At 44.8% G+C, this 19,128-nt stretch overlaps 1 protein-coding gene across 8 annotated transcripts in view; it reads left to right on the top strand.

The window, feature by feature from the left end:
* The window catches only part of ARHGEF15 (Rho guanine nucleotide exchange factor 15), a 592,319-nt gene that overhangs the window by 467,276 nt on the left and 105,915 nt on the right, over nucleotides 1-19,128 (top strand). For 7 of the 8 annotated variants that reach the window (XM_069646189.1, XM_069646186.1, XM_069646177.1 and 4 more), the window contains one exon: nucleotides 13,410-14,393. The exons of the other annotated variant lie outside the window; for it this stretch is intronic. In XM_069646189.1, coding sequence (XP_069502290.1) covers nucleotides 13,410-14,393 — 984 coding nt within the window. The remainder of the gene's footprint in view (nucleotides 1-13,409; nucleotides 14,394-19,128) is intronic. 8 annotated transcript variants of the gene reach the window in all.

The following is a 19,128-nucleotide window of genomic DNA, read 5'->3' as shown; positions in this document are numbered from 1 at the left end:
GTGTCGCACAAACGACAAGACAATTGTAAGCGGAGCCTGCAGGCTCTGCCTTAAGCTAGCAGTGAGGTACAATTATTCCTTATAGTTGCCCCAAAAGAATACGCCACACTGTTCTACTGAAAAATATACACTTGTGAGGTCACATACAAAATATTTAGGATATGAAAAATAAGTACTCGGGTCATAACAAATATCAAAACATGATGTAGATAGAAAAGAGTCAATGGCCTATTAAGGACTAACTCTCACTCTTTATCTTAAAATGTAATACCACGACCAGTGGCATACTCAATACCTATACATTTCCAGATGTGTGTTAAAGAGTAGACCCCTCGATAATAATGCACACTGTAGTTACCATCATGTTAAGGATCCTGAGAGGCCACACAGAACTTAGTTACAGGTTTCCATCTACACATTAAATTAATGTATGATGCATAATACATATGTACACCAGGCTCCAAAATGTCCACTCACCCTAGCCATTGGGTAATGATATTTCACTCTTGGTGAGTAAGAAATGGTGTGCTTTTTGTATCACAGAATTGCAGTGGTGAGTGACTTTTTTGGCTGGCAGCTTGCAACTTGACATTTTTTTCTCCCTGTGTACACCATACAATTGCAGCACAAAGAAATGGTAAACTGGAGCAGAAGGTTCAACACAGCCAGAGGGCCTACAAAAGTCCAGGCTATATGTTGGGCCCATAAGGGCATATTGCACCCCAAGGAGGTTGTTGTAAAATATTTGTGTGTGTGTCTGAAGTAAAAGAGGGAGATATGTTGTAAAGTGTACATCTGTGAATGTATGAGCTGTAAGAATGTTGGAGTCCTGTTGTAGAATTTTGTCCCGTGAGTGTGTTTATTCTTAGTTACATCAAGATCTTACAATAGAGGACACCACTGGGTCCCATCACCCAGGTAGGCCCAGCTCCAACTGACATGAGCTGGAACCTTCACACACACTCACGGGACAGCATTCTAAAACAGGACCCCAACATGCTCACATCTCATGCACTCACAGATAAGCGCTTTACAACAGAGGTAACCCGTAGCAACACTCGGTGGTAAAAAGTAAATCCTAAGCAAAAATGCAATACATAGATTTAAAAATCCCTAATAAATCAGGGGGGTTAACTAATATTCTCGGACTTGGAGAACTCCAGCGACCAGACGTTGGGGTTGGGGGTGGTTCAAGAAAAATGCCACAGTCCAGGTGAATATCTTTCAGCTGCACTTGTAGGCATTCTAAAGAGGAAGAATGTGACCCATAGGAAACAGCTGGACAAAGTATGTAGGTTGACCTGTGGTTATACTGAAAAGCTAAGCAAGTCCTAATTCCTCCCAGGCACTGGTGGAGACCCAGAAGAAGATATGAGTGTTTCAGTGGGAGGCTTCGAGACCCAGCAGCCCCAGGAGCGGATCAGAATTCAGCACCAGTGTAAACCAGTACGCAAATGCAGTTAAATGGGACGTGCAGAACCTGACAAAGACCAGAGACCCTTTAGGATGAGTATCTTGAATAACCACCAACCCGGGACCCAGAGATAAGTACTTCGATGATTGGTTCCTGAGACCACAGTTCCAGAGAAGCAGTAAGTAAACTTCTTTTTACAGGTCAAAGTAGAAGGTTCCGCCACCCGGCGACCTGAACCAGCTACAACCCCAACAGCACAAAGGAACAACTGTCAGAGAAGTGGGACACACTTTCCAGAACCGGCAACAAATTTGGTTCCAGGAGAATGGAGAGCCTGCACATGGCAGACTCCGGTGGCTCAGCGTGCACATGTGGATAGCACTAAAAACAGCCGTTTCCACAAGACAGTGGTAATATCAACCCAACTGAGTAGCAAAACACATTTGGCTGTGTTTTGGGGTCCCAACACCCATGAAAGCAGCACATCTTCCAGCACAAAGGCAGCAGACCCTAGTGGCAAATGGCAGTAAAAATTGGGAAAATTGTCAATTTGCCCCAAGCATAAAAGCAGGGCCAGCAGCAGAACGATAAAAATCCAAGATGCCCAGGAAAAGCAAACCAGAGTAGAGGCAAGATACTCTAGTCCCGCAAGTATAGTAAGACTAGTTCTCCAAATTAGCTGCAATGGGTCTTGCTGCAAAATCGTCCAGCAGGCGGGCCAGCTTGCATACCTTAAAAGAATCTGGCAGAAGCAGGGTTTCCCCTATATGTACCTTTTCTCCCAGGTCACAGGGCTGGCCTCCGCCAGACCACGATTCCAATTAGATTTAAAACCAAGGTTTTGGCAGCTGGCCAATCGGGTTGGCCCCAAATACCCAGGCCCATCCCCACAAGAAGTTTAGGGGCCTGTCAGGGGCCAGGAACTGGTCTAAACCAGTCGGCCCACTACAGAGGCTGCCATCTTGCACTCACACATAGGCCTAAAATGGCTCTTCTGCCCATGTGGGCTATCTCATGGTTTCCCTGATCAAAGAAAGCACCATAAACAAAATGGAAGAGAGTATGACAAAAAAAACAATGAGCACCCCAATGACTACCATAAAAGTACACTGAGCTACTAATTGAGTGAATCAGCTTGCACCCCTGGAGGAGCCCAAACTAAATATGAGCTTCTGCCAGCGTACTCCCTAAGACCATTGTAGTATGATAGTCTACCTAGGCCAGAAACGGTCCATCCTGGGCCTGGGAGGTTTGTTGGCAGCCCAGGACAATAAGCTCAAGGAGTGAATGGGGGATGTAGTGGTAGGGGGACTTAAGCTGATGTCGCTCTGACCACCAAAAAACATAGCCCAAAAATAAAGTTGTAGATGGGGCAAAATCGGTAGGGGTCCCTTTAAATGAGATTGAAAAATTCCCAAAATAGAGTGGTAACAACGACCCATGTATCACTCAATCCTAAGAAGGGCCTGTGTTGCGGAATGGCTGCCGGCCATGGCTTTGTGGACACATTGGTTAAGAGGAGTGTGGCAGGCAGGATGACACCGGTGGGTCACAGCCTGCCTATTGTTAGTATTTCTGGGGATGGGAGGGGAGAAGCAGGAATCTAGGATTGGGTGCTGGGCTGGCACAGGGACCAAAAGCATTGCAGACGCCCCCATACACACAAAGAGGAGAGGGGGCAGGTGAGAAGAATCGCAAAGGGAAGCGCCTCAGGCCAAATTTGGCCTTTATGTATTAGGGTTTTTGGGGCAGCATGCAGAGACAGAGTGAAAAAGCTGCAAGCACACTTTGATAACCGCCAATCCCGCCCTACAAAGGACACAAACTGTACATGCGAAATGTGTATTGCAGCAGAACGACGGACAACAGATCGATGTCGAATAGCCGTGGGTTGAAGGCGGTACGGGTTTGGATGGAGGATACCATCCTCATCTCAGAAAGCTACAGCTCCTGCCAGAACACACGTTATAAGATGAAGAACGGGTACTGCTTGTAGAACACAAAGGCAGTACTGGGATTGGTAAGCGGAGCTCACTCCCAGTGGGGACAAAACATTGCACGAACTTTTGAGCAGCTCTGAATGAACGCAGAGGAAGCTGGCAAGAATGGGCATCTATCCTCCTGACACCCCAAAAGCACGTATCATTAGTTGTCATTTAATACAATTAGGAGTGTAAATAATAAATATTATGGGATGATAATTTTTCCACTTCAACATGTCTGTGTGATTACAGTTGCTTTTCAGCTCAGTGTAACACAGATGAAGGTAAGCAATAACTTTCTACACTAACCAATGTCGGCTACACCTACAGGACACATTGTAAGACCTGCACACAGCTATTCTAAGCAGGTAACACCTAAGGGTGTAATAAACTATAACAGTTACTTTTCAGGTCAGTGGAACACAGACTAAGTTAAGTAATGACTCTTTAACTTATTTTAGGATGGCACACAGCTATTCAAGGTAAGTAAAACCGAAGGCAGACTTATTCTAGACCGGCTATACAGCAGGTCAGGGGAAGCCAGACCCAGTTGGTAAACTATCTCCTGTGTTTTGGCTGTGCGGGCGCTCGCTTGGGTGAATGCTAGATGCCCAGCTGTCTGCTTTTAAACCCCGTTCCTAGTTACTAGAGAGTGGCACACTTATTGCAGAATGTTCACCACACACACTGTTCATTGCAGAATATTCATCCTACAAGAAATTCACCTACAGTAAATAATTGGATAAATCCTACGGATAGTAACTATGGGAAAAGGGGTGGTGTATTTTTACGGGCTGGTGGCTAATGGTGGCCATGAGGGGTTTTACCCGCATTTTGCTTCTGCTCCGAATTTGGGGGTGAAAACATCACTGGTAGAAACCTATAGAACCCAGAGATGTTTACATGGGAATCGGGGACAGGTGACTAAGGTGTTACCAGGTGGGTGAAGCAAAGTGTCGAACTCTGAAGCAGAACTGAAAACTAAAACGATTGTGGCAAGAAAAGACTTGGATATAGTTTGTGCATTTTTCTTAATATATTTCGAAATTGTTTTATATTGTATAGTTCTATGCATTTGTGTTCTCGTGTGTGTGTGTGTGTGTGTGTGTGTGTGTATATATTTAACATGTTGCGTGTATATTGTCTCTGGATTTAGATTTTCTGTAGGGATCATAAGTCTTACCTCTATCAGTGCTCCAAGTGCTAGTCGTTATGCTATTATCTGATCCACAGAGCCTCAATGCTTTATAATGTATATTTGTTTTGGTTTAGATAAACCTTTACAAGAGTTCATTTACATTACAGAAGTTTCAGACACAAACTGAATCGCATTACAAAAAGAAACGTTACAGACCGTAACTGAATAGTGTCAACCGACTATCCAGTATTCTCTTGTGCAAAACATAATAATACTTATACCTTGTGCAATACATAGTAGTACTTCTACCACGTCTAATCATTACTTTTCATACCATGGCTTCGTAGGGTAACCGGATAAGCAACCCAATCTGTTCTCTAAACTCTTACAGAGTAAGAAAACCACATAAAATCTAAAGGTAAATTTGACATTCTAAAAATTCACTGCATATTTAAAACAGGGCGCAAATGTTTCGCAGAAATGTTGCCACCCTGATATTCAAGTTGCCTTTACAATTGTGTAACATTTTATACCAAATAAATTCTCTGTCCACTTGCGCTGTATTATTAACATATTGGGCAAAATATAAGTCTTTTTTCCTTTTAATGCCGGACAAACCAATAGTATGTGTTTCAGGTCCTCGACCATACCTTCTACCTTACAGAACCTGCACCATGGCCATAATATTTGAACTGTGGATCTAATTGATAGTATTTGGTTAGTAGGCAGAACATTGAATCTAAAACGCATGAAATCGTTTTGGATTGTTATATTAGGATACTTGTTTAAGTAACATTCCATCCATGGTAACCATTTGTTAAAAGCACCCACTTGTTGGTATATTTTTGTATTCAGTATTGCGTTTTTAGTATGGATCCAGTCAAAACCCAACACACTTTCTTTCACCCTGGCAGAGTTATTCATCAGGGAGGAGGCTGAAATTCCCACTATCCTTAGACTATTTGAGATTTCCTCATTCAATTCCACTTTAAAAGGATTGGAAGTGTCTTGACCAGCATAATAGTACAACATGTTGGTGTCCAAGGAATTACATTTCCTCCATAACATCATTCTTTTGCATGTCACCAAAGCTTGAAGCGAGTTAAGACCCAATTCATACTACTTAATTAAATTGAACGGTATACATTTCGGAAGGTGATACAGTACCAATTTCCAGATGTAGCTTTCTATCGAGGCCCATTCACATTCGCATGCTGAGGGATGAAATTCAGCCCCATGTGTCAATCTGGGAATCACTTTTTTGGTGTAATATTCTCTGAGAGGAATCATTGAAAATTTCCCAAATTTTGCATCTAGGGCCCGCATTTGAGATATAGCAAGATCAGCCTTATGTTTCAATTGAGTTTGTAGTAGGGGTCTAGATAGTGTACCTGCTATCGAGAAGCCCAGGTATTTAAATTCCCCTTTAGCGTTAATACTTATGTTCCCTGAAACCCATGACATTGTGTTTAATTTCTTATTTTTCCTCCCTAGACGAACAATAGCTGTTTTGTCCAGATTGACCTTTAATGCAATTGAGTCAATAAAACCCTCAAAAGCTCTGAGCATGCGCTGGAGTCCCACTTTAGTGGTGTCAATTAGGAGAAAATCGGCAGCATAAGCTAACCAGGCCATGCGTATACTCGATATTCTAGGTGGAACTAACCCCTTATTTAGTAAAGCCATAAAAGCGCCACTGACATATAGATTGAAGATTGTGGGTGCCAGTCTACAGCCTTGACGCAGTCCGTTGTGGATGGTAAAAAGATCCGAGGGGGTACCCGCTGAATCAATCTCTCACATCCGTCTGAGAATAAATTGTCCTTACAATATCCAACAGGATTGCCGGCATATTTAAAGTTCTTAATTTAACCCACAGTATATTCCTGTCAACTAAATCGAACGCGGAACTCGGGTCCATTGATGCAATAAAGACCGAGGTCTCTGCCTTTTTCATTGCTTCGGCCCTCAAACAGTGCAAGATGAGCCCCCCCACATTCCGTCCCCATATTTCTCCTAAAGCCGAAATGTCTCATATCTAAGACCTGCTTATCATCAATCCATTTCTGGATATCTCTCAGAACAAGTGACGTGAACAGTTTTGATTCTGGATCAGCCAAGGCAATAAGTCTATAGCTCTTTGGGCATAGTCTGGAACCCTTTTTAAATATGGGTATGATAATCGAAACCCTCCAGGACAGTGGACAAGTTTTGGTCTCAAGTATATTAGTGAACAGAGTGGAAAGTATTCTAGCCCATAGTTCGGGGTCTGACTTAAGGATTTTATTCGACAAATTGTTCGGTCCTGGTGCCGCAGAATTTTTAGATTTTACTACTAGATTTTTTATCTCCCAGGTGGTAAAATTCAGTTTCCAGTTTATATCTTGTTTCTCAGGGACCCCTGTCACGTCCTTCTTGGGACAGTACATATTTACAAAGTGACCCTTACACATTTCTTCATTAATGGGATTCACTAGTAGCTCCTTCTGGGGTTTGTCCCAGTTATTCATTAGATACCAGAAGTTTCTTGAATTGGAACCCCTTAATGAAGCCAACAGTTTTTCCCCATCAGTCTGCCCTTTGATTATTCTATGTTGTAAGGACCAGTTTTTATAACTTTGTTTGATATTTTTGATCCTATCCACCATATTAATAAATGACAATCCCGATTTCTTAATTATTCTCATCTCTTTCCTCATGACCCGCTTTTTATCTCTAATTTCCAGGTCAAAATTATGGCCTCTGTCTTTCCTAAACTGAGTGACACTATTATCAGTTTTATCCAATTTTTCCAGAGTACTGCGAATATATTCTGTAAAGTTACTCGTTGCATAAGTCTTTTCCCTCTGTTGTTCTGAAAAATTCTCAATGTCAGCAATCATGGATGTGGTGAATTGTCTACTTTTTGTTCCCGTCCATGAAATTCGGTTCCCTGATTGGTTGACATTAATGTTATACTCACACTCAATTTTAGACACAATTGGCACAGTGATACCTATTTCCATAGACAAGATACAATGATCACTCAAGGAGGTCTCAATGCACACTAGATTACCAGAACAGTTGAACAAATCCCCTGAGCATATGGTATAGTCGATTGAGTTGGCTGAAGATTTACCAACATTTCCAAGCCCCACATCTCTACGAAGTGGGACCACATCCTCCCCCTGCTCCTTAGGTTATCAGCCCTTGGATTTTGTTCCCCCAATTTACTAATCAACACATCCCCACTAAAAGAGTCCCCATGAATGGCAGCATTGAGATCACCTGCGATCACTATCTGGCCACCTGTATTAATTAACAACCAGTTCTGCAATAAAGACCCTAAGTTACATAGTTCCAGCCTTAATTGCCTATCCGGTAATTCCGCCGGGTTCCAGTAAATATTAACCAACAAAAAAGGTGTAATTCTATTATGGTATGTCAGTAGGAAACCCACAGCTAGAAAATGAGGTGCAAAGGCCCATTCTCCCATAATTTTGGGGTTCAAGTGGTTCTTTGCTGCAATGAAGAGGCCTCCCTTAGGACGACCTCTAACTCCCCCTTTGGCACATAGTGAACACACCGTAAATCCCTCCCAACATAGAAGGACCTTTGACCATGTTTCTTGGATAAAGAGTAGATTATGTTGTGCCAAATCCCTCATAAAAGTCACATTGTTTAGGAGATTTGCCGAACCTCTCGAGTTCCAAGTTAGTACTTTCAAAGTACCATTTGTCGTTACTAGAGTGGCTTTCCTAGTTTTCTGAGATTTTCAATGGACTCTCTCGGGGACAATGCTAGCCATCTCCAATCCTGTGTCTCCTCCTGTGCCCTCTCCTCGTTCCTTTCTCCTTCCTCCTTATTTAAAGGATTGTCCCTCTGCTCTCTGCCTATATTTCGAGGTGTCACTATTGGATGTGACTGGGACCGTACATATTCAAAAATATCGAAACCCCTCCGATACAACTCTTCTGCTTCTTTCATCATAAGGTTTCTGACCAAAGGGGATGGTATAACTATACGTACATAATCCAGCCTATGTATATAATCGACCAGGTATATGTCTGTAGATTCAATTAAACTTAGGTTAGGAATCTGACCCAATAGAGACAGAATATACGGTCAATTTAGGGAGATGTTATTCTGTTCCTGGAATAATGTGGTCAGAACCAGGGCTGGAAGATCCGGTCTCACCGGGTCCTTCATGTCCAGTAACTGAAATTGATGGAGCTGATCCTTCTCCTTCATCCCATCTTCCCTTCCATTGCTCTCTCCCCTCCTTCCAGAACAATATTCTTCGTAGGTCTCCTACCTCGTGTTAATCTGTCTCAATTCCCTCCCAATATTGGGTACCACCTGCTGTTGTTTATCTCTTAGCACTCTCAGTATATTTTGATAAAGGGTCTCATCATTGGCATTCTCCCGAGTTTTACCAGCTATTTTCTGATTATCCTGGTGATAAATGTTTCCCATCTGTACCCCCCCCGTAACTTTGGAGTTCAGAACACCATGATTATCTGCTCCACTGTCCAAACCCTGTTCTAGATTGCCAGGATTGGTATCGCCCCTAGTCGAACACAAATGAATTTTGAGTTTGTTACCTTGGGGGATCTTCCAATCCCTGCTCCCCAAGCCCCCCTTATCAACGATGGGGATCATATTCCTTCCCGGGGCCTTATCAACAGGTATGTCATTCATCTTCGTGATATTTATAGTCATGGGTCTCTCCTTATAAATTGGGATGCTAGTCTCTTTGGCTTTTGCAAGCCACCCAATATTAGCTGTTATTTCCTGTGGAGGAACCGCATTAAAGATTTCATATACCTCGTCTTTTTTGTTTTTATTTTTCAGAACTTCACAAAGTGGTAGATCACCTTGTACGTATGCACTTTGAGTGGCTTGATCCTTCATTTTACTGGTGGCCCTGCCATCCTCCTTTAGACTGTTTTTATTCTGCTGTTGATTAGTACCTCTAGTTGGTGATTCATCAAGCTCATCCTGAATAACATTTCGCATACATTTTCTAGATGTTTTTGTAATTGCTCCATTTTTGTTTGGTTTTCTTTTTTTGTTTTGCCATTTTTTTAATTTGTCTTTTAGACAAAATAAATTCTGTCATCTGATCCTCAGACCCATTTGTCCTCGTTGTAACTTCCTAACAATTTAGGACAGTGTCCTCCAACAGGATGTGACCCCCCCCCCCCCATCCCACTAGAATCTCGGGCCAGTTCCTGTGATGCGTCAAACATAATTATCTCTTCCGGGCGGGGCTCCTTCGTGAGCTCCACTGGCCTTTCAACCCCTTCCCACTCCTTTATTTTCATAAGGGATTTTGACAATTTGTCTAGTAGACTATCTGGTAGTACTTTGATGTCGGAGGCTAAATTTGTCAAACACTCTGTTTGCTTACGGAGTTCCGACAGAATTAAACGGTTAAAGATTGTCATCATTACCGTGAATTCTGACGGCGGGGAATTCAAACTGCTCAGAGTATTATTCTCCTTATCAAATGTAGTACCGTTTGAGAAATCCAGCAGTTTATCATAATTCCAATTATCATGTACATCCTTGTCATTCAACTTGGGCGTGTTCTCTTGCTCTTTATTAATGTTAGTTACCATCTCTTTAGGATGAGCAATGTTCCCTGTCTCTTCCTCCCCAAAGAGCGGCTGAGAAGGATCCATAATATCTTCACTCTGTTTCTCAAGAAGAGACCGTTCTTGAGCATATTTTAAGAATTCATCCTCTTGCGATGGATCAATATGGTCCTCAGCCTGTTTTTGTTTTTTGTTTTTTTTTTTTAAAAGCTATTCTTTTTGACAACTTTATTTAAAGATTTATCAAAAGAAATACATTTCATTCCAAAACAACAATTATGATAACAAGAAAACGACAAATAAAACGAAAAAAGCATTCCTATCAATTATCTCTACTAATCGCAACAAACCTAATTTGAAATAACTAGCCAAAAATCAGAGGAAAACAAGAGAAAAAAAAACCACAAACACACAACCACACAACACAAGACAAACACAATAAAAAGAACACAATAGTAAATTAACCACTCTGAAACAAAAACCATCGCCCATCAGCACTTAATTCACACATAGAGTTCATTAAAAGCCTCCCACTGTTCCTTTTAAAATTCTTCTTTATGTAAAACATAATACTTAATCCTCTCAAATCTTGAGAGCAACTGCACCTGCGATAACCATTCATCAATACTTGGTTTCTTTCTCGTCTTCAGCCTGTTTTTCTAACTGAGAACATTGTTGCGCACACTGTAGTAAATCAGCCTCTTCCTCATTTGCCTCAGGCAGCGGTAAAGCTGCTGCCCTGGCCAAACTCGCCCTTCTAGTGCTTACCGCAATAAAAAAGTCCGCCCTTGCATCTTTGCGAGGCGGGAGCTTGACTTTCCCCATTTATCACAAGTGAGTCGATTATAACTACAGAAGTACACAATTCACTTTTTTTATTTCTCTTTTCCTTCTCTTTCAATCACACCCTATGCAGCAAGACACAGCAGCCTCTAGTATAAAAGTCTGCACAGCCCTAATGGCTCTTACCCCCTCCTCCCTCCGCCAGCCCAACAGCCGCACTTCCAAGCACTTCCGGATGCGCGCGCGAGATGCGCGTGCACCTGTGCTTTTAAGGAAGTGGAAGTGGCTGAGAGCAGGTGGGCCGGCAGTGCGTGGGACCAGTGGGCGTGTCTAAAGGGAGGAGAGAACCCGAATGAGTAACTCACTCCTCTTGCACAACCCGCGGTGAACCCGCGGTCAAGTCAAATCAAAATAATCATTGAGTGCCTTGGAAACATAAATACCCTCGAGCTTCAATGAAGTCCCAAAATAATTGCGCGTTTCGCGCGGCGACAACGCTGCAAACTTCCTCTTGCCGACGCCTCGACTGCAAAGTCTGCGTCCCAAGTCCAAGTGTCAATTCCAGCAGCGAGTCACAGCCCAACAGCCGCACTTCCAAGCACTTCCGGATGCTTTATAAAAAAAACTAAGCAGATAAAAACTGAAACCATATAGGACCATGCATAAAAGGTACCCGTTGAATGCATGCCGACTTTGTGCCACGCGTCTCCAGAAATGCAGGTCATTCTCATTTGCTGGAGGATGTCCTTCAAGCAAGCCTAAGTGCTCACATCATCAGTCTAGTTTAAAGCCTTTTAATATAGGACCAAGGTGGAAGGGGTAGTGGGCAAAGCAATCTTGGTGGCACAGAGTCTTCAATCTATTTGTTGCACCCAATGAGCGCTGATGGAACGTAGGCCGAGGCCGCCGACTGCAGAGGGGAGCGTGTCCAGGTATCCTTCACTTGGGCAATGGTGAGCAGGGGCGGGCCCAGTTACATCCACGAGCAAAGCACAATAACCCTAGGTCTTACTGACCCCATATTTAGCATGCAGAGCCCAAAAAAGGTGTGGCAAGAAAAGAGTGCACAGCTCCACTGGCATTTTACCAAGCTGCTGAGATAGCTAAAAGGGTTGTGGAGGGGTGATCTGTACATAATCTGCAGGCCCCGGGTTCTTCATCTCAGCCACTCATACTTTTGAAGTTCATAAAACTAGATGATTTTTCATGTTGGCATCTCTCTATTTCAAGCTCCAAGCATTAATTTGGCTTGCGGCGTGCTCTATATGCATGTTTATTATGCGCATACAATAACTATTCGCATAGTTTGGCCCTTCATCCCATACAGTGTTGTCCTCCGAGTTGTAATTATTTTGGAAAGTTAGGCGGAGGTTGCAAGATATTTTTGATGCATGGTCAATGGTGGTCTCCAGACCGACCTTGCCTGTAGAGCGGGTTGCACATGGTGGGCAATGTGTAGGATTAAGACTTGGCCGCTTCAACCACCGACTGGCAAGGTCAGGCTGCAGATCAATGCTGATCGAAGCAAGAGCAGTGCAGGCCAACATTTAGTGACTACCCCTACGGTCATGCATTGTGTGCATGTGAGTGAAGATATGGCTATACGAGGGTGATGTATGGCAGTACACCCCCGATACTACATCTGACTTGATGGAGCAGAGTGTTGTAAAGTGCAGCATCTGCCATTTTTTGGGCTGCCTTTCTGTGCAGAGTAATGCATGTAGAGGGCTGGGAAGGATTGGTGAGAAGAGGAGTGATTTGTGTGTGTGTGATGCTGTGAAGCATGCAGACCGGGAGAACCCGGTCTGTGTACTAGCCAGCTTCTAGGTACTTGGGCGTAGGCAAGGTGTCAGTACCATTTCTAATGATTCCAGCCCAATACGCTGGATCATTTCTGCCTCCACAGGTGCGGATGGAGTTGGAGGTGTGGTGCATTGATTGAGGTATTGAGTGGGGGTTAGTAGGATGGTTAGGGGTGAAGAGGTTTGGTGCAGGACACCATGTGCCAACATAGATCTACCATATGTCGACCTCAAAATGTGCACTAGGCATTGGCAAGTGATGATAGATTCGTGTTAAGTAAGACCTGGTGTGCTGTGGGCATGTGGACAATACTTGGCTACTAGCTTGAAAATTGAAATAATTGTGAATCTGGGATGTGTCTTTGACTTCTCCAGATTGTGGTGTATTAAGTTGGTTTCCGATGGTGACTTTGCTGTAGGCAGAAGTTTGTCTCGGCTCTGGGAGTCCAGTGCTTAGGGCCAGCCCTTATGAATTTGTCCTGGTCGATGGCTTGTTAATTTCTTTATCTTAGCTTGTCCCTTATCCGTAGAACTTACCAAGTTTTCAGCTAATTGCATCATGAAGTAGTCGCTTTGGCATTGGCTTCGTTACAGATGAGAATTGTGTAGAATGGTCCTATGAAGGCATGCATGCATGTTTGTTTAATGTGTCGCCTAAACCGAGCTCTGCTAAATCTTCTCTATTTTCTATTTTTCTTTTAATTCTTGAAGTTTTAAGAGAAGAGCAGCCTGTTGCCGGGCATCTTAATCATTCGGCTGGATCGCATGTCAACGTGCAGAATGTGCCCGCATGCCAGAGGGATTGCCCCTGCAGCTGCCATGCAACAAGGCCGGGCATGGTGATGGTATGGGTCCCTGAGACCGATGTACACGTAACCAGTTTGGAAGAAGACGTTGCAACACTTTCGGACTCCTCGTCATCCGCAGACGAGTCGCCACCATTTCGGCAGGTGTTTGTGGTGAACCGAGAGGCCACCAAAACCACGAAACGCATCACTGATGAAGATGTGAACGGGAACGTTGCTGGCGACATTCCTGACGCTAAGAGCAGGACTTCCAAGGCAACCATGGCGTTGCTGAGTAAAAAGCCCTTTGGTGGCAGCTACCCAATACGGCGTCACTCTCTAACCAGTGCCACTGGCATGACCAACGGTATGAAGAACCCTGGCATGACCAATGGCCACCATGACAGTTCAACCCCAGAAGGCTCGAGCGGAGGCAATGTTGTCCTAACCTCCTATCGCACCATGCCCGACAGCAGTTTCAGCGACGAGGAAGCCTTCACCTCTGCGGCTGATTGTGAATGCGGTTCCTCAGACTCAACACCCTCGTCCGACGCCCTACAAGAGCCTCTCTGTGAACCGGCACCAGCTTCTATCCGCAAGCCCCCTAGGAAAAGCAAACTTGGGTCCCAGACCTCTCAGGAAAACGAGGTGGTCCCACCCACTGTTCCACCAAAAGCACCTCGGAAGCCGCCACGGACTCCACAGGCACCCTTGCCATTTTTCCGGAAAGGCTCCTTAAAAAAACAGTTGCAAAGAGACATTTTGGAAGAGGAGCCGCCGGCGGTGACAGACCGGCACCTGCACCGACACGTCGCTGTAAAAGTGCACAGGGGGCGGCCATCTTCCTCCTGCTCATCGCAGGAACAAAAAGAAGACTTTGATGACTCCTCATTGGATGAGACTTCTACAGGTACACGTTTTATATCTCTGCTGTTTTATTTAAGGGGCACTTAACTATGTTTGGGAGACCCAGCCTAAACGTTTTGAAAAGGAACGGTCTTTATTGCTTGCTACAGGATATTTGTGGGTTAAAACGTACAATACTAAACTGATTCACCAGGCGTGTCCATGTGTGCTTATGGGTCTCTTCGTAACAGGTAGCGTGCCTTATTTCAACTTTTGAGGGTGCGTATTCAACGTGTATCTGATTTTAGTACAACTTGCGGTTAAGTTGTTAACTGTGGAGACATGAGTCGTAATATTTGCTCCTTCACTTTACTCCCTACATGGCTCCCAGTTCCGGCATATTGCCTTCATCTGCAATCGCACTACCTCCACCACAGCATATTTATTATAATAATTATATATTCTTCATTAGTGTTTAATGACGTATTCATCCCGCTCCGAAACGCTGTAGCTGTGCTGGTTATTTACCAATGTAATGGTACTCCGTATATCGACCCTGGTAAGATGAAGGGCTGAGTCGGCACTTACCGGGATGCCTATTTTACAAGTGTAGGCTGACACTGTGTCGGAGGCAGACGCTTAGCCTGAGAGCTATGCCTCCAGATACACCATAGGGCATTTGGTAACCAGATGATTTAGCCGTGGGATTTCATTTAACTTGATGATGCGTTCTGGGAGTTTTGGTCTTCATTAATGTCTAAGCAAAAAAAAAAATGGCGAAGACCAGCTGTTACAAATAATAGATGAGACCGGATTAAATGGTGTTTCAGGCAGGGTGGGTGTCCTTTTGATTATTAAACTAAATTCCTGATCCTTGGTTAGACTTCTGAACACTGGCCCGTTCACATGCCCACTTATTACTTAACCTACGGTCAGGTGTGCAGGCAGTCTGTTAACCCTTCTTTTAATACAGACCTTGTCGACTAACCAAAATCTGAAATCAGAGTGGCAACTCTATTATGGCAAAAATCTCTATTGCAGTATGTTGGGAGTGTCTCGAAAGGGCTGTGAAGCAGCTGGAAGCCAGCATGCCATCGCTCTATAGATCCCCAACCTGAATTTTTCCTTCAGGCAGACCGATGAGACGAGCCATGCTATTTTTACCTGTTCTCTTAGGGGCCACCTGCAGTCCTGGTGGTAAGAAAAGGGTTGGCTCCTGCTGGGCCACTTAGCACCCATTGAGTGGGCTGCATGAGGCGTGGCACAGAGATTAAGCTGGGAGAAGAGCAAAGGATACAACCTAGTTTTATGTTGGTTGCTTGTATGCTGTTGCCCGTCTGTGTAGGGAAGAGCATAGTTTGGGATTATTTGCATGAACAAAATTGTGCGATGCTTTGCTATTTGATCCAGTGCAGGGGTCTCCAGATGCTTTGGACTATGACTCCGATGATCCCTCACCATGGTATGTACTCGTTAGGGCTCAGGGTAATTGCAATCCAAAACCTCTAGAGAACCAAAGGTTGCAGATCCCCGATCTAGTACCTCAATTCTACAACAGTTTTGATCAACTCACTGATTTGGAACATTCTCTCCATTTAGTACGACCAAAAATCATTCAGATAATCTGCATTGAAATGTCTAATATGTTTATATTTTTCTCATCAACTTTATTCGGCCATAGGCCCTCAAAGTAGACGTATTCATCTCAACATAATTGAAACATATACAATATAAAGCAAGCAAGTTAGGCCCCCAGTCATGAAACTGGGGGTGCCATTATGGCGATGCTAGACCAGAACCATAGTTTCTACCCTAATGTGGCAGAAACACTACATGCATGGCCTTGGGGGTGGCTCCCTCGCACCTTGGTGGGCACAACAGATTTTTTTCTTAATGGAACTATGTTGGCTCCAGAGAGCAATGAGGGTCTGGATCCATGGCCCAACAACAAAACTGGGGCAGACACTTATTACAATGGAGTTACAAATCTTTGGTCGACGTCGTAGAGCAACTCCAAGCGGCCAAGGTCGGGACCCTTCAATCCAGGCGAATAGTCATATATTTCTCTTCTTGTCACTTAGTCTTTTACAATTTATGAGATCCTCTTATTAGGGAGCAGCATCCATAGACTGTTCACAGCCAATGGGTGCATTTGTTTGTTAGGGTGTCTCTCGATTCGAACGGAGCACTGGTACGTTTAGGGACCCCATTCATGTATACCATTCCCGTTTTTTTGAACCCTCCCTCAAATCACCACACCAACTTGCATAGTGGGCGTTTGGGGTTTAGAAAAACTACCAGTAACCAGATCTGGGATTGTGCCATAACCACCTTCTCTGGTTCTTCTCCCCAGATTGGGCAAGCCCCCTTTGGTCAGCTCCTCACAAATACCCCCTCTTGCACCCCCCCGCCAGCCCCTCAAGACACTGGGGGGAGGGGTTGGCTGGTGGTTAGGGATTGTTGAATTAATGCCAACAATACTTGACTCATGTTGCCCTTTGTTGAACACTACCTTAGTGATCGTCGTGGAACCATACAAAATCGAATTTAATCTGGTCCATTATAGGGGCACTGCCTGATTTCTTCATAGATGGTGGTTGCGCCCTGTTAATATTCTCACCTAATGTATAGCAATCGCCCGGGGGACCATTTCCTAGGCCTCTGCCTTTTGCAAGAATCAATAGCAGGAGCTTCTTCATTGCCGCCAACTCGACGAGGACCAAAGAACATTGACAGTCCTGGTTTGATTTATCAAGAGTGACAGCTGGAGCGGGGATAAGAGGTTTCGGGTGGATTTGGACTGAAGAAGTTGACACCTAGCAAAAGTCCTTCTTCAGCCAACGGGCCACAAGTGTCCATTAAGGGACTGTCGGAAGCTTCCAATGTTGGTTCAATGCTAGACCTTAATGGCGGGAATCCCGCCTCCTATGGGCCTGGATCGTAGAGGCTCGGTGGTACACTAATAGAGGTATCAGCCATGTAACCCGTGTGACCCTCTTGATTGGAATGTGCGAGAGTCTGCAGGGATTCTGATTATACAGTGGCAACGTTGGAGGAACATTTCACAGGGATATCGAAGTGGGACCTCAAGGGGTGAGGCGCATGGGTGATGGTAGGGAAAGCGACAGGTGCACTGCTAGGAGAGGTCCGGATTCACAAAACCCCTGAAGGGCTGCAGGCAAAGTGGAAATCCCACAGTCCGAAGGAACCAAAGAAGAGGTGGAACTTGCCCCAAGAGTGTCTGTTAAATGGGCCAAGCTGATGTCATCTATGTGATGAATAGATGTTCCATGGTCTTTTCCCCTTGCCATTATATTCGAGGCTGCCCTCTCTAGAAAGATCAATTGCAGGTGTCCCTTTGATAGAAGATCCGCCTCCCGGAAAACAAGTGATCTTGATTAAATTGTACGCATCCCCTGTGAGCATAGAAGAACTGTGGTCCCCAACTTTAGGCCAATCGGGGACAGTAATTAAGGGAGGCTGATCCAGCAGTCTCGCTTCACAGTTAGAAATGTCCTCTTGTTAGTACAGGGTTCCGGCGGGGTCATTGGCGGGGAAGGATGGGGGGGAGGCAACAGCCTCTATGTCCACAGCTCTCGTTGCCATGTCCATAGGTGGGGCAAGGGGAAAGCAAGAGGTGTTTCGGCTCACCAAAATTAGCTCGCAAAGAAAAGAGTGCAGCTTCACCACTCCCCTTTTTCTTGCTCCTCACCTTTCGCGGGACTTTGGAGCTGAACACCCCGTGCCCTTGGGTCACCACGCCCTTGCGCCCTGGCAGGCCTCAGTGCAGTTTGTATATAGGGGCATGGCTTAGCACTCCGGAGCTTTGCACTGCGGCAGTCTCCCAGGAACAATGCAGCAGCCCCTGAGGTAGCTGAACACCCCGCGCCCATGGGTCCTCGCGGGCTTCTGCCTTGGAGGGCCTCAGTGCAGTTTGTATAGAGGAAGGGGGCATGGCTTGGTGCTCCAGCGCTTTGCATGACGGCAGTCCACCAGGAACACAGCACCAACCCTTGGGTCCCCGTGCCCTTGAATCCCCGCGCCCTGGAGTCCCCGCAGGCTTCGGCGGGCCTCTCTGCCATTTGTATAGAGAAATGGGCGTGGAGTAGCGTTAGTGCGTTGCGTGACAGCAGCCTCCAAGGAACACAGCAGCAGCTCCCCAGGCCGTTGGGTCTATTTTTCTCATACATTCTCATTAAGAATCTTCTGAAAACCTCATTAGTCTAGACTATTCAGTGGGACATCCAACCTAGCACTACTAGCGCACTTATCTTCCACTATAACTATCACTTTTAAACACTATACATTTGTAAAATGTTTGGAGTTGTCCTCTTTTGTCCTAGACTGATCCCAAATCATCAATTCATCAATTTTCCCTCTTGCAACCATCTCCACTTTCGCCGGGCACCTTGTTAGCATTTTCAACAGCTCGCCACCAGCATTGCCCTCGTCATCGCCAACATTCATAAAACTATGCAGACTCCTGAGCCAGCCCGGGACACATCTAATAAAGCAATGCTTAAAGAAGATCTAGTCACAGCCGCCATTGAACAAGCCATCATCGCATCCCTTTTAAAGAAAACCCTCACTCGGTCCAGCAACTCCCATCACCAGTCTCCCTACGCGTTCCAAAACCCTTGAGGAGAATTGTTTGCCAGCTTTAGATTCTTCTCCACAATCGTGCCTTTTTATTCCTTTAGAATCATGCTTCTATCCAGGTCACAGTGCAAGAATAGATCTCAAAATCTGAGACCACACCCTCAAAGGGTAAGGCATATCTGTAACCACTTCTAGATCTC

This window comes from Ambystoma mexicanum, chromosome 1p (assembly GCF_040938575.1).
Source record: "Ambystoma mexicanum isolate Mex_15411 chromosome 1p, UKY_AmexF1_1, whole genome shotgun sequence".
NCBI classification, from domain to species: Eukaryota; Metazoa; Chordata; class Amphibia; order Caudata; family Ambystomatidae; genus Ambystoma; species Ambystoma mexicanum.
This window is presented reverse-complemented; position numbering and strand designations above follow the sequence as displayed.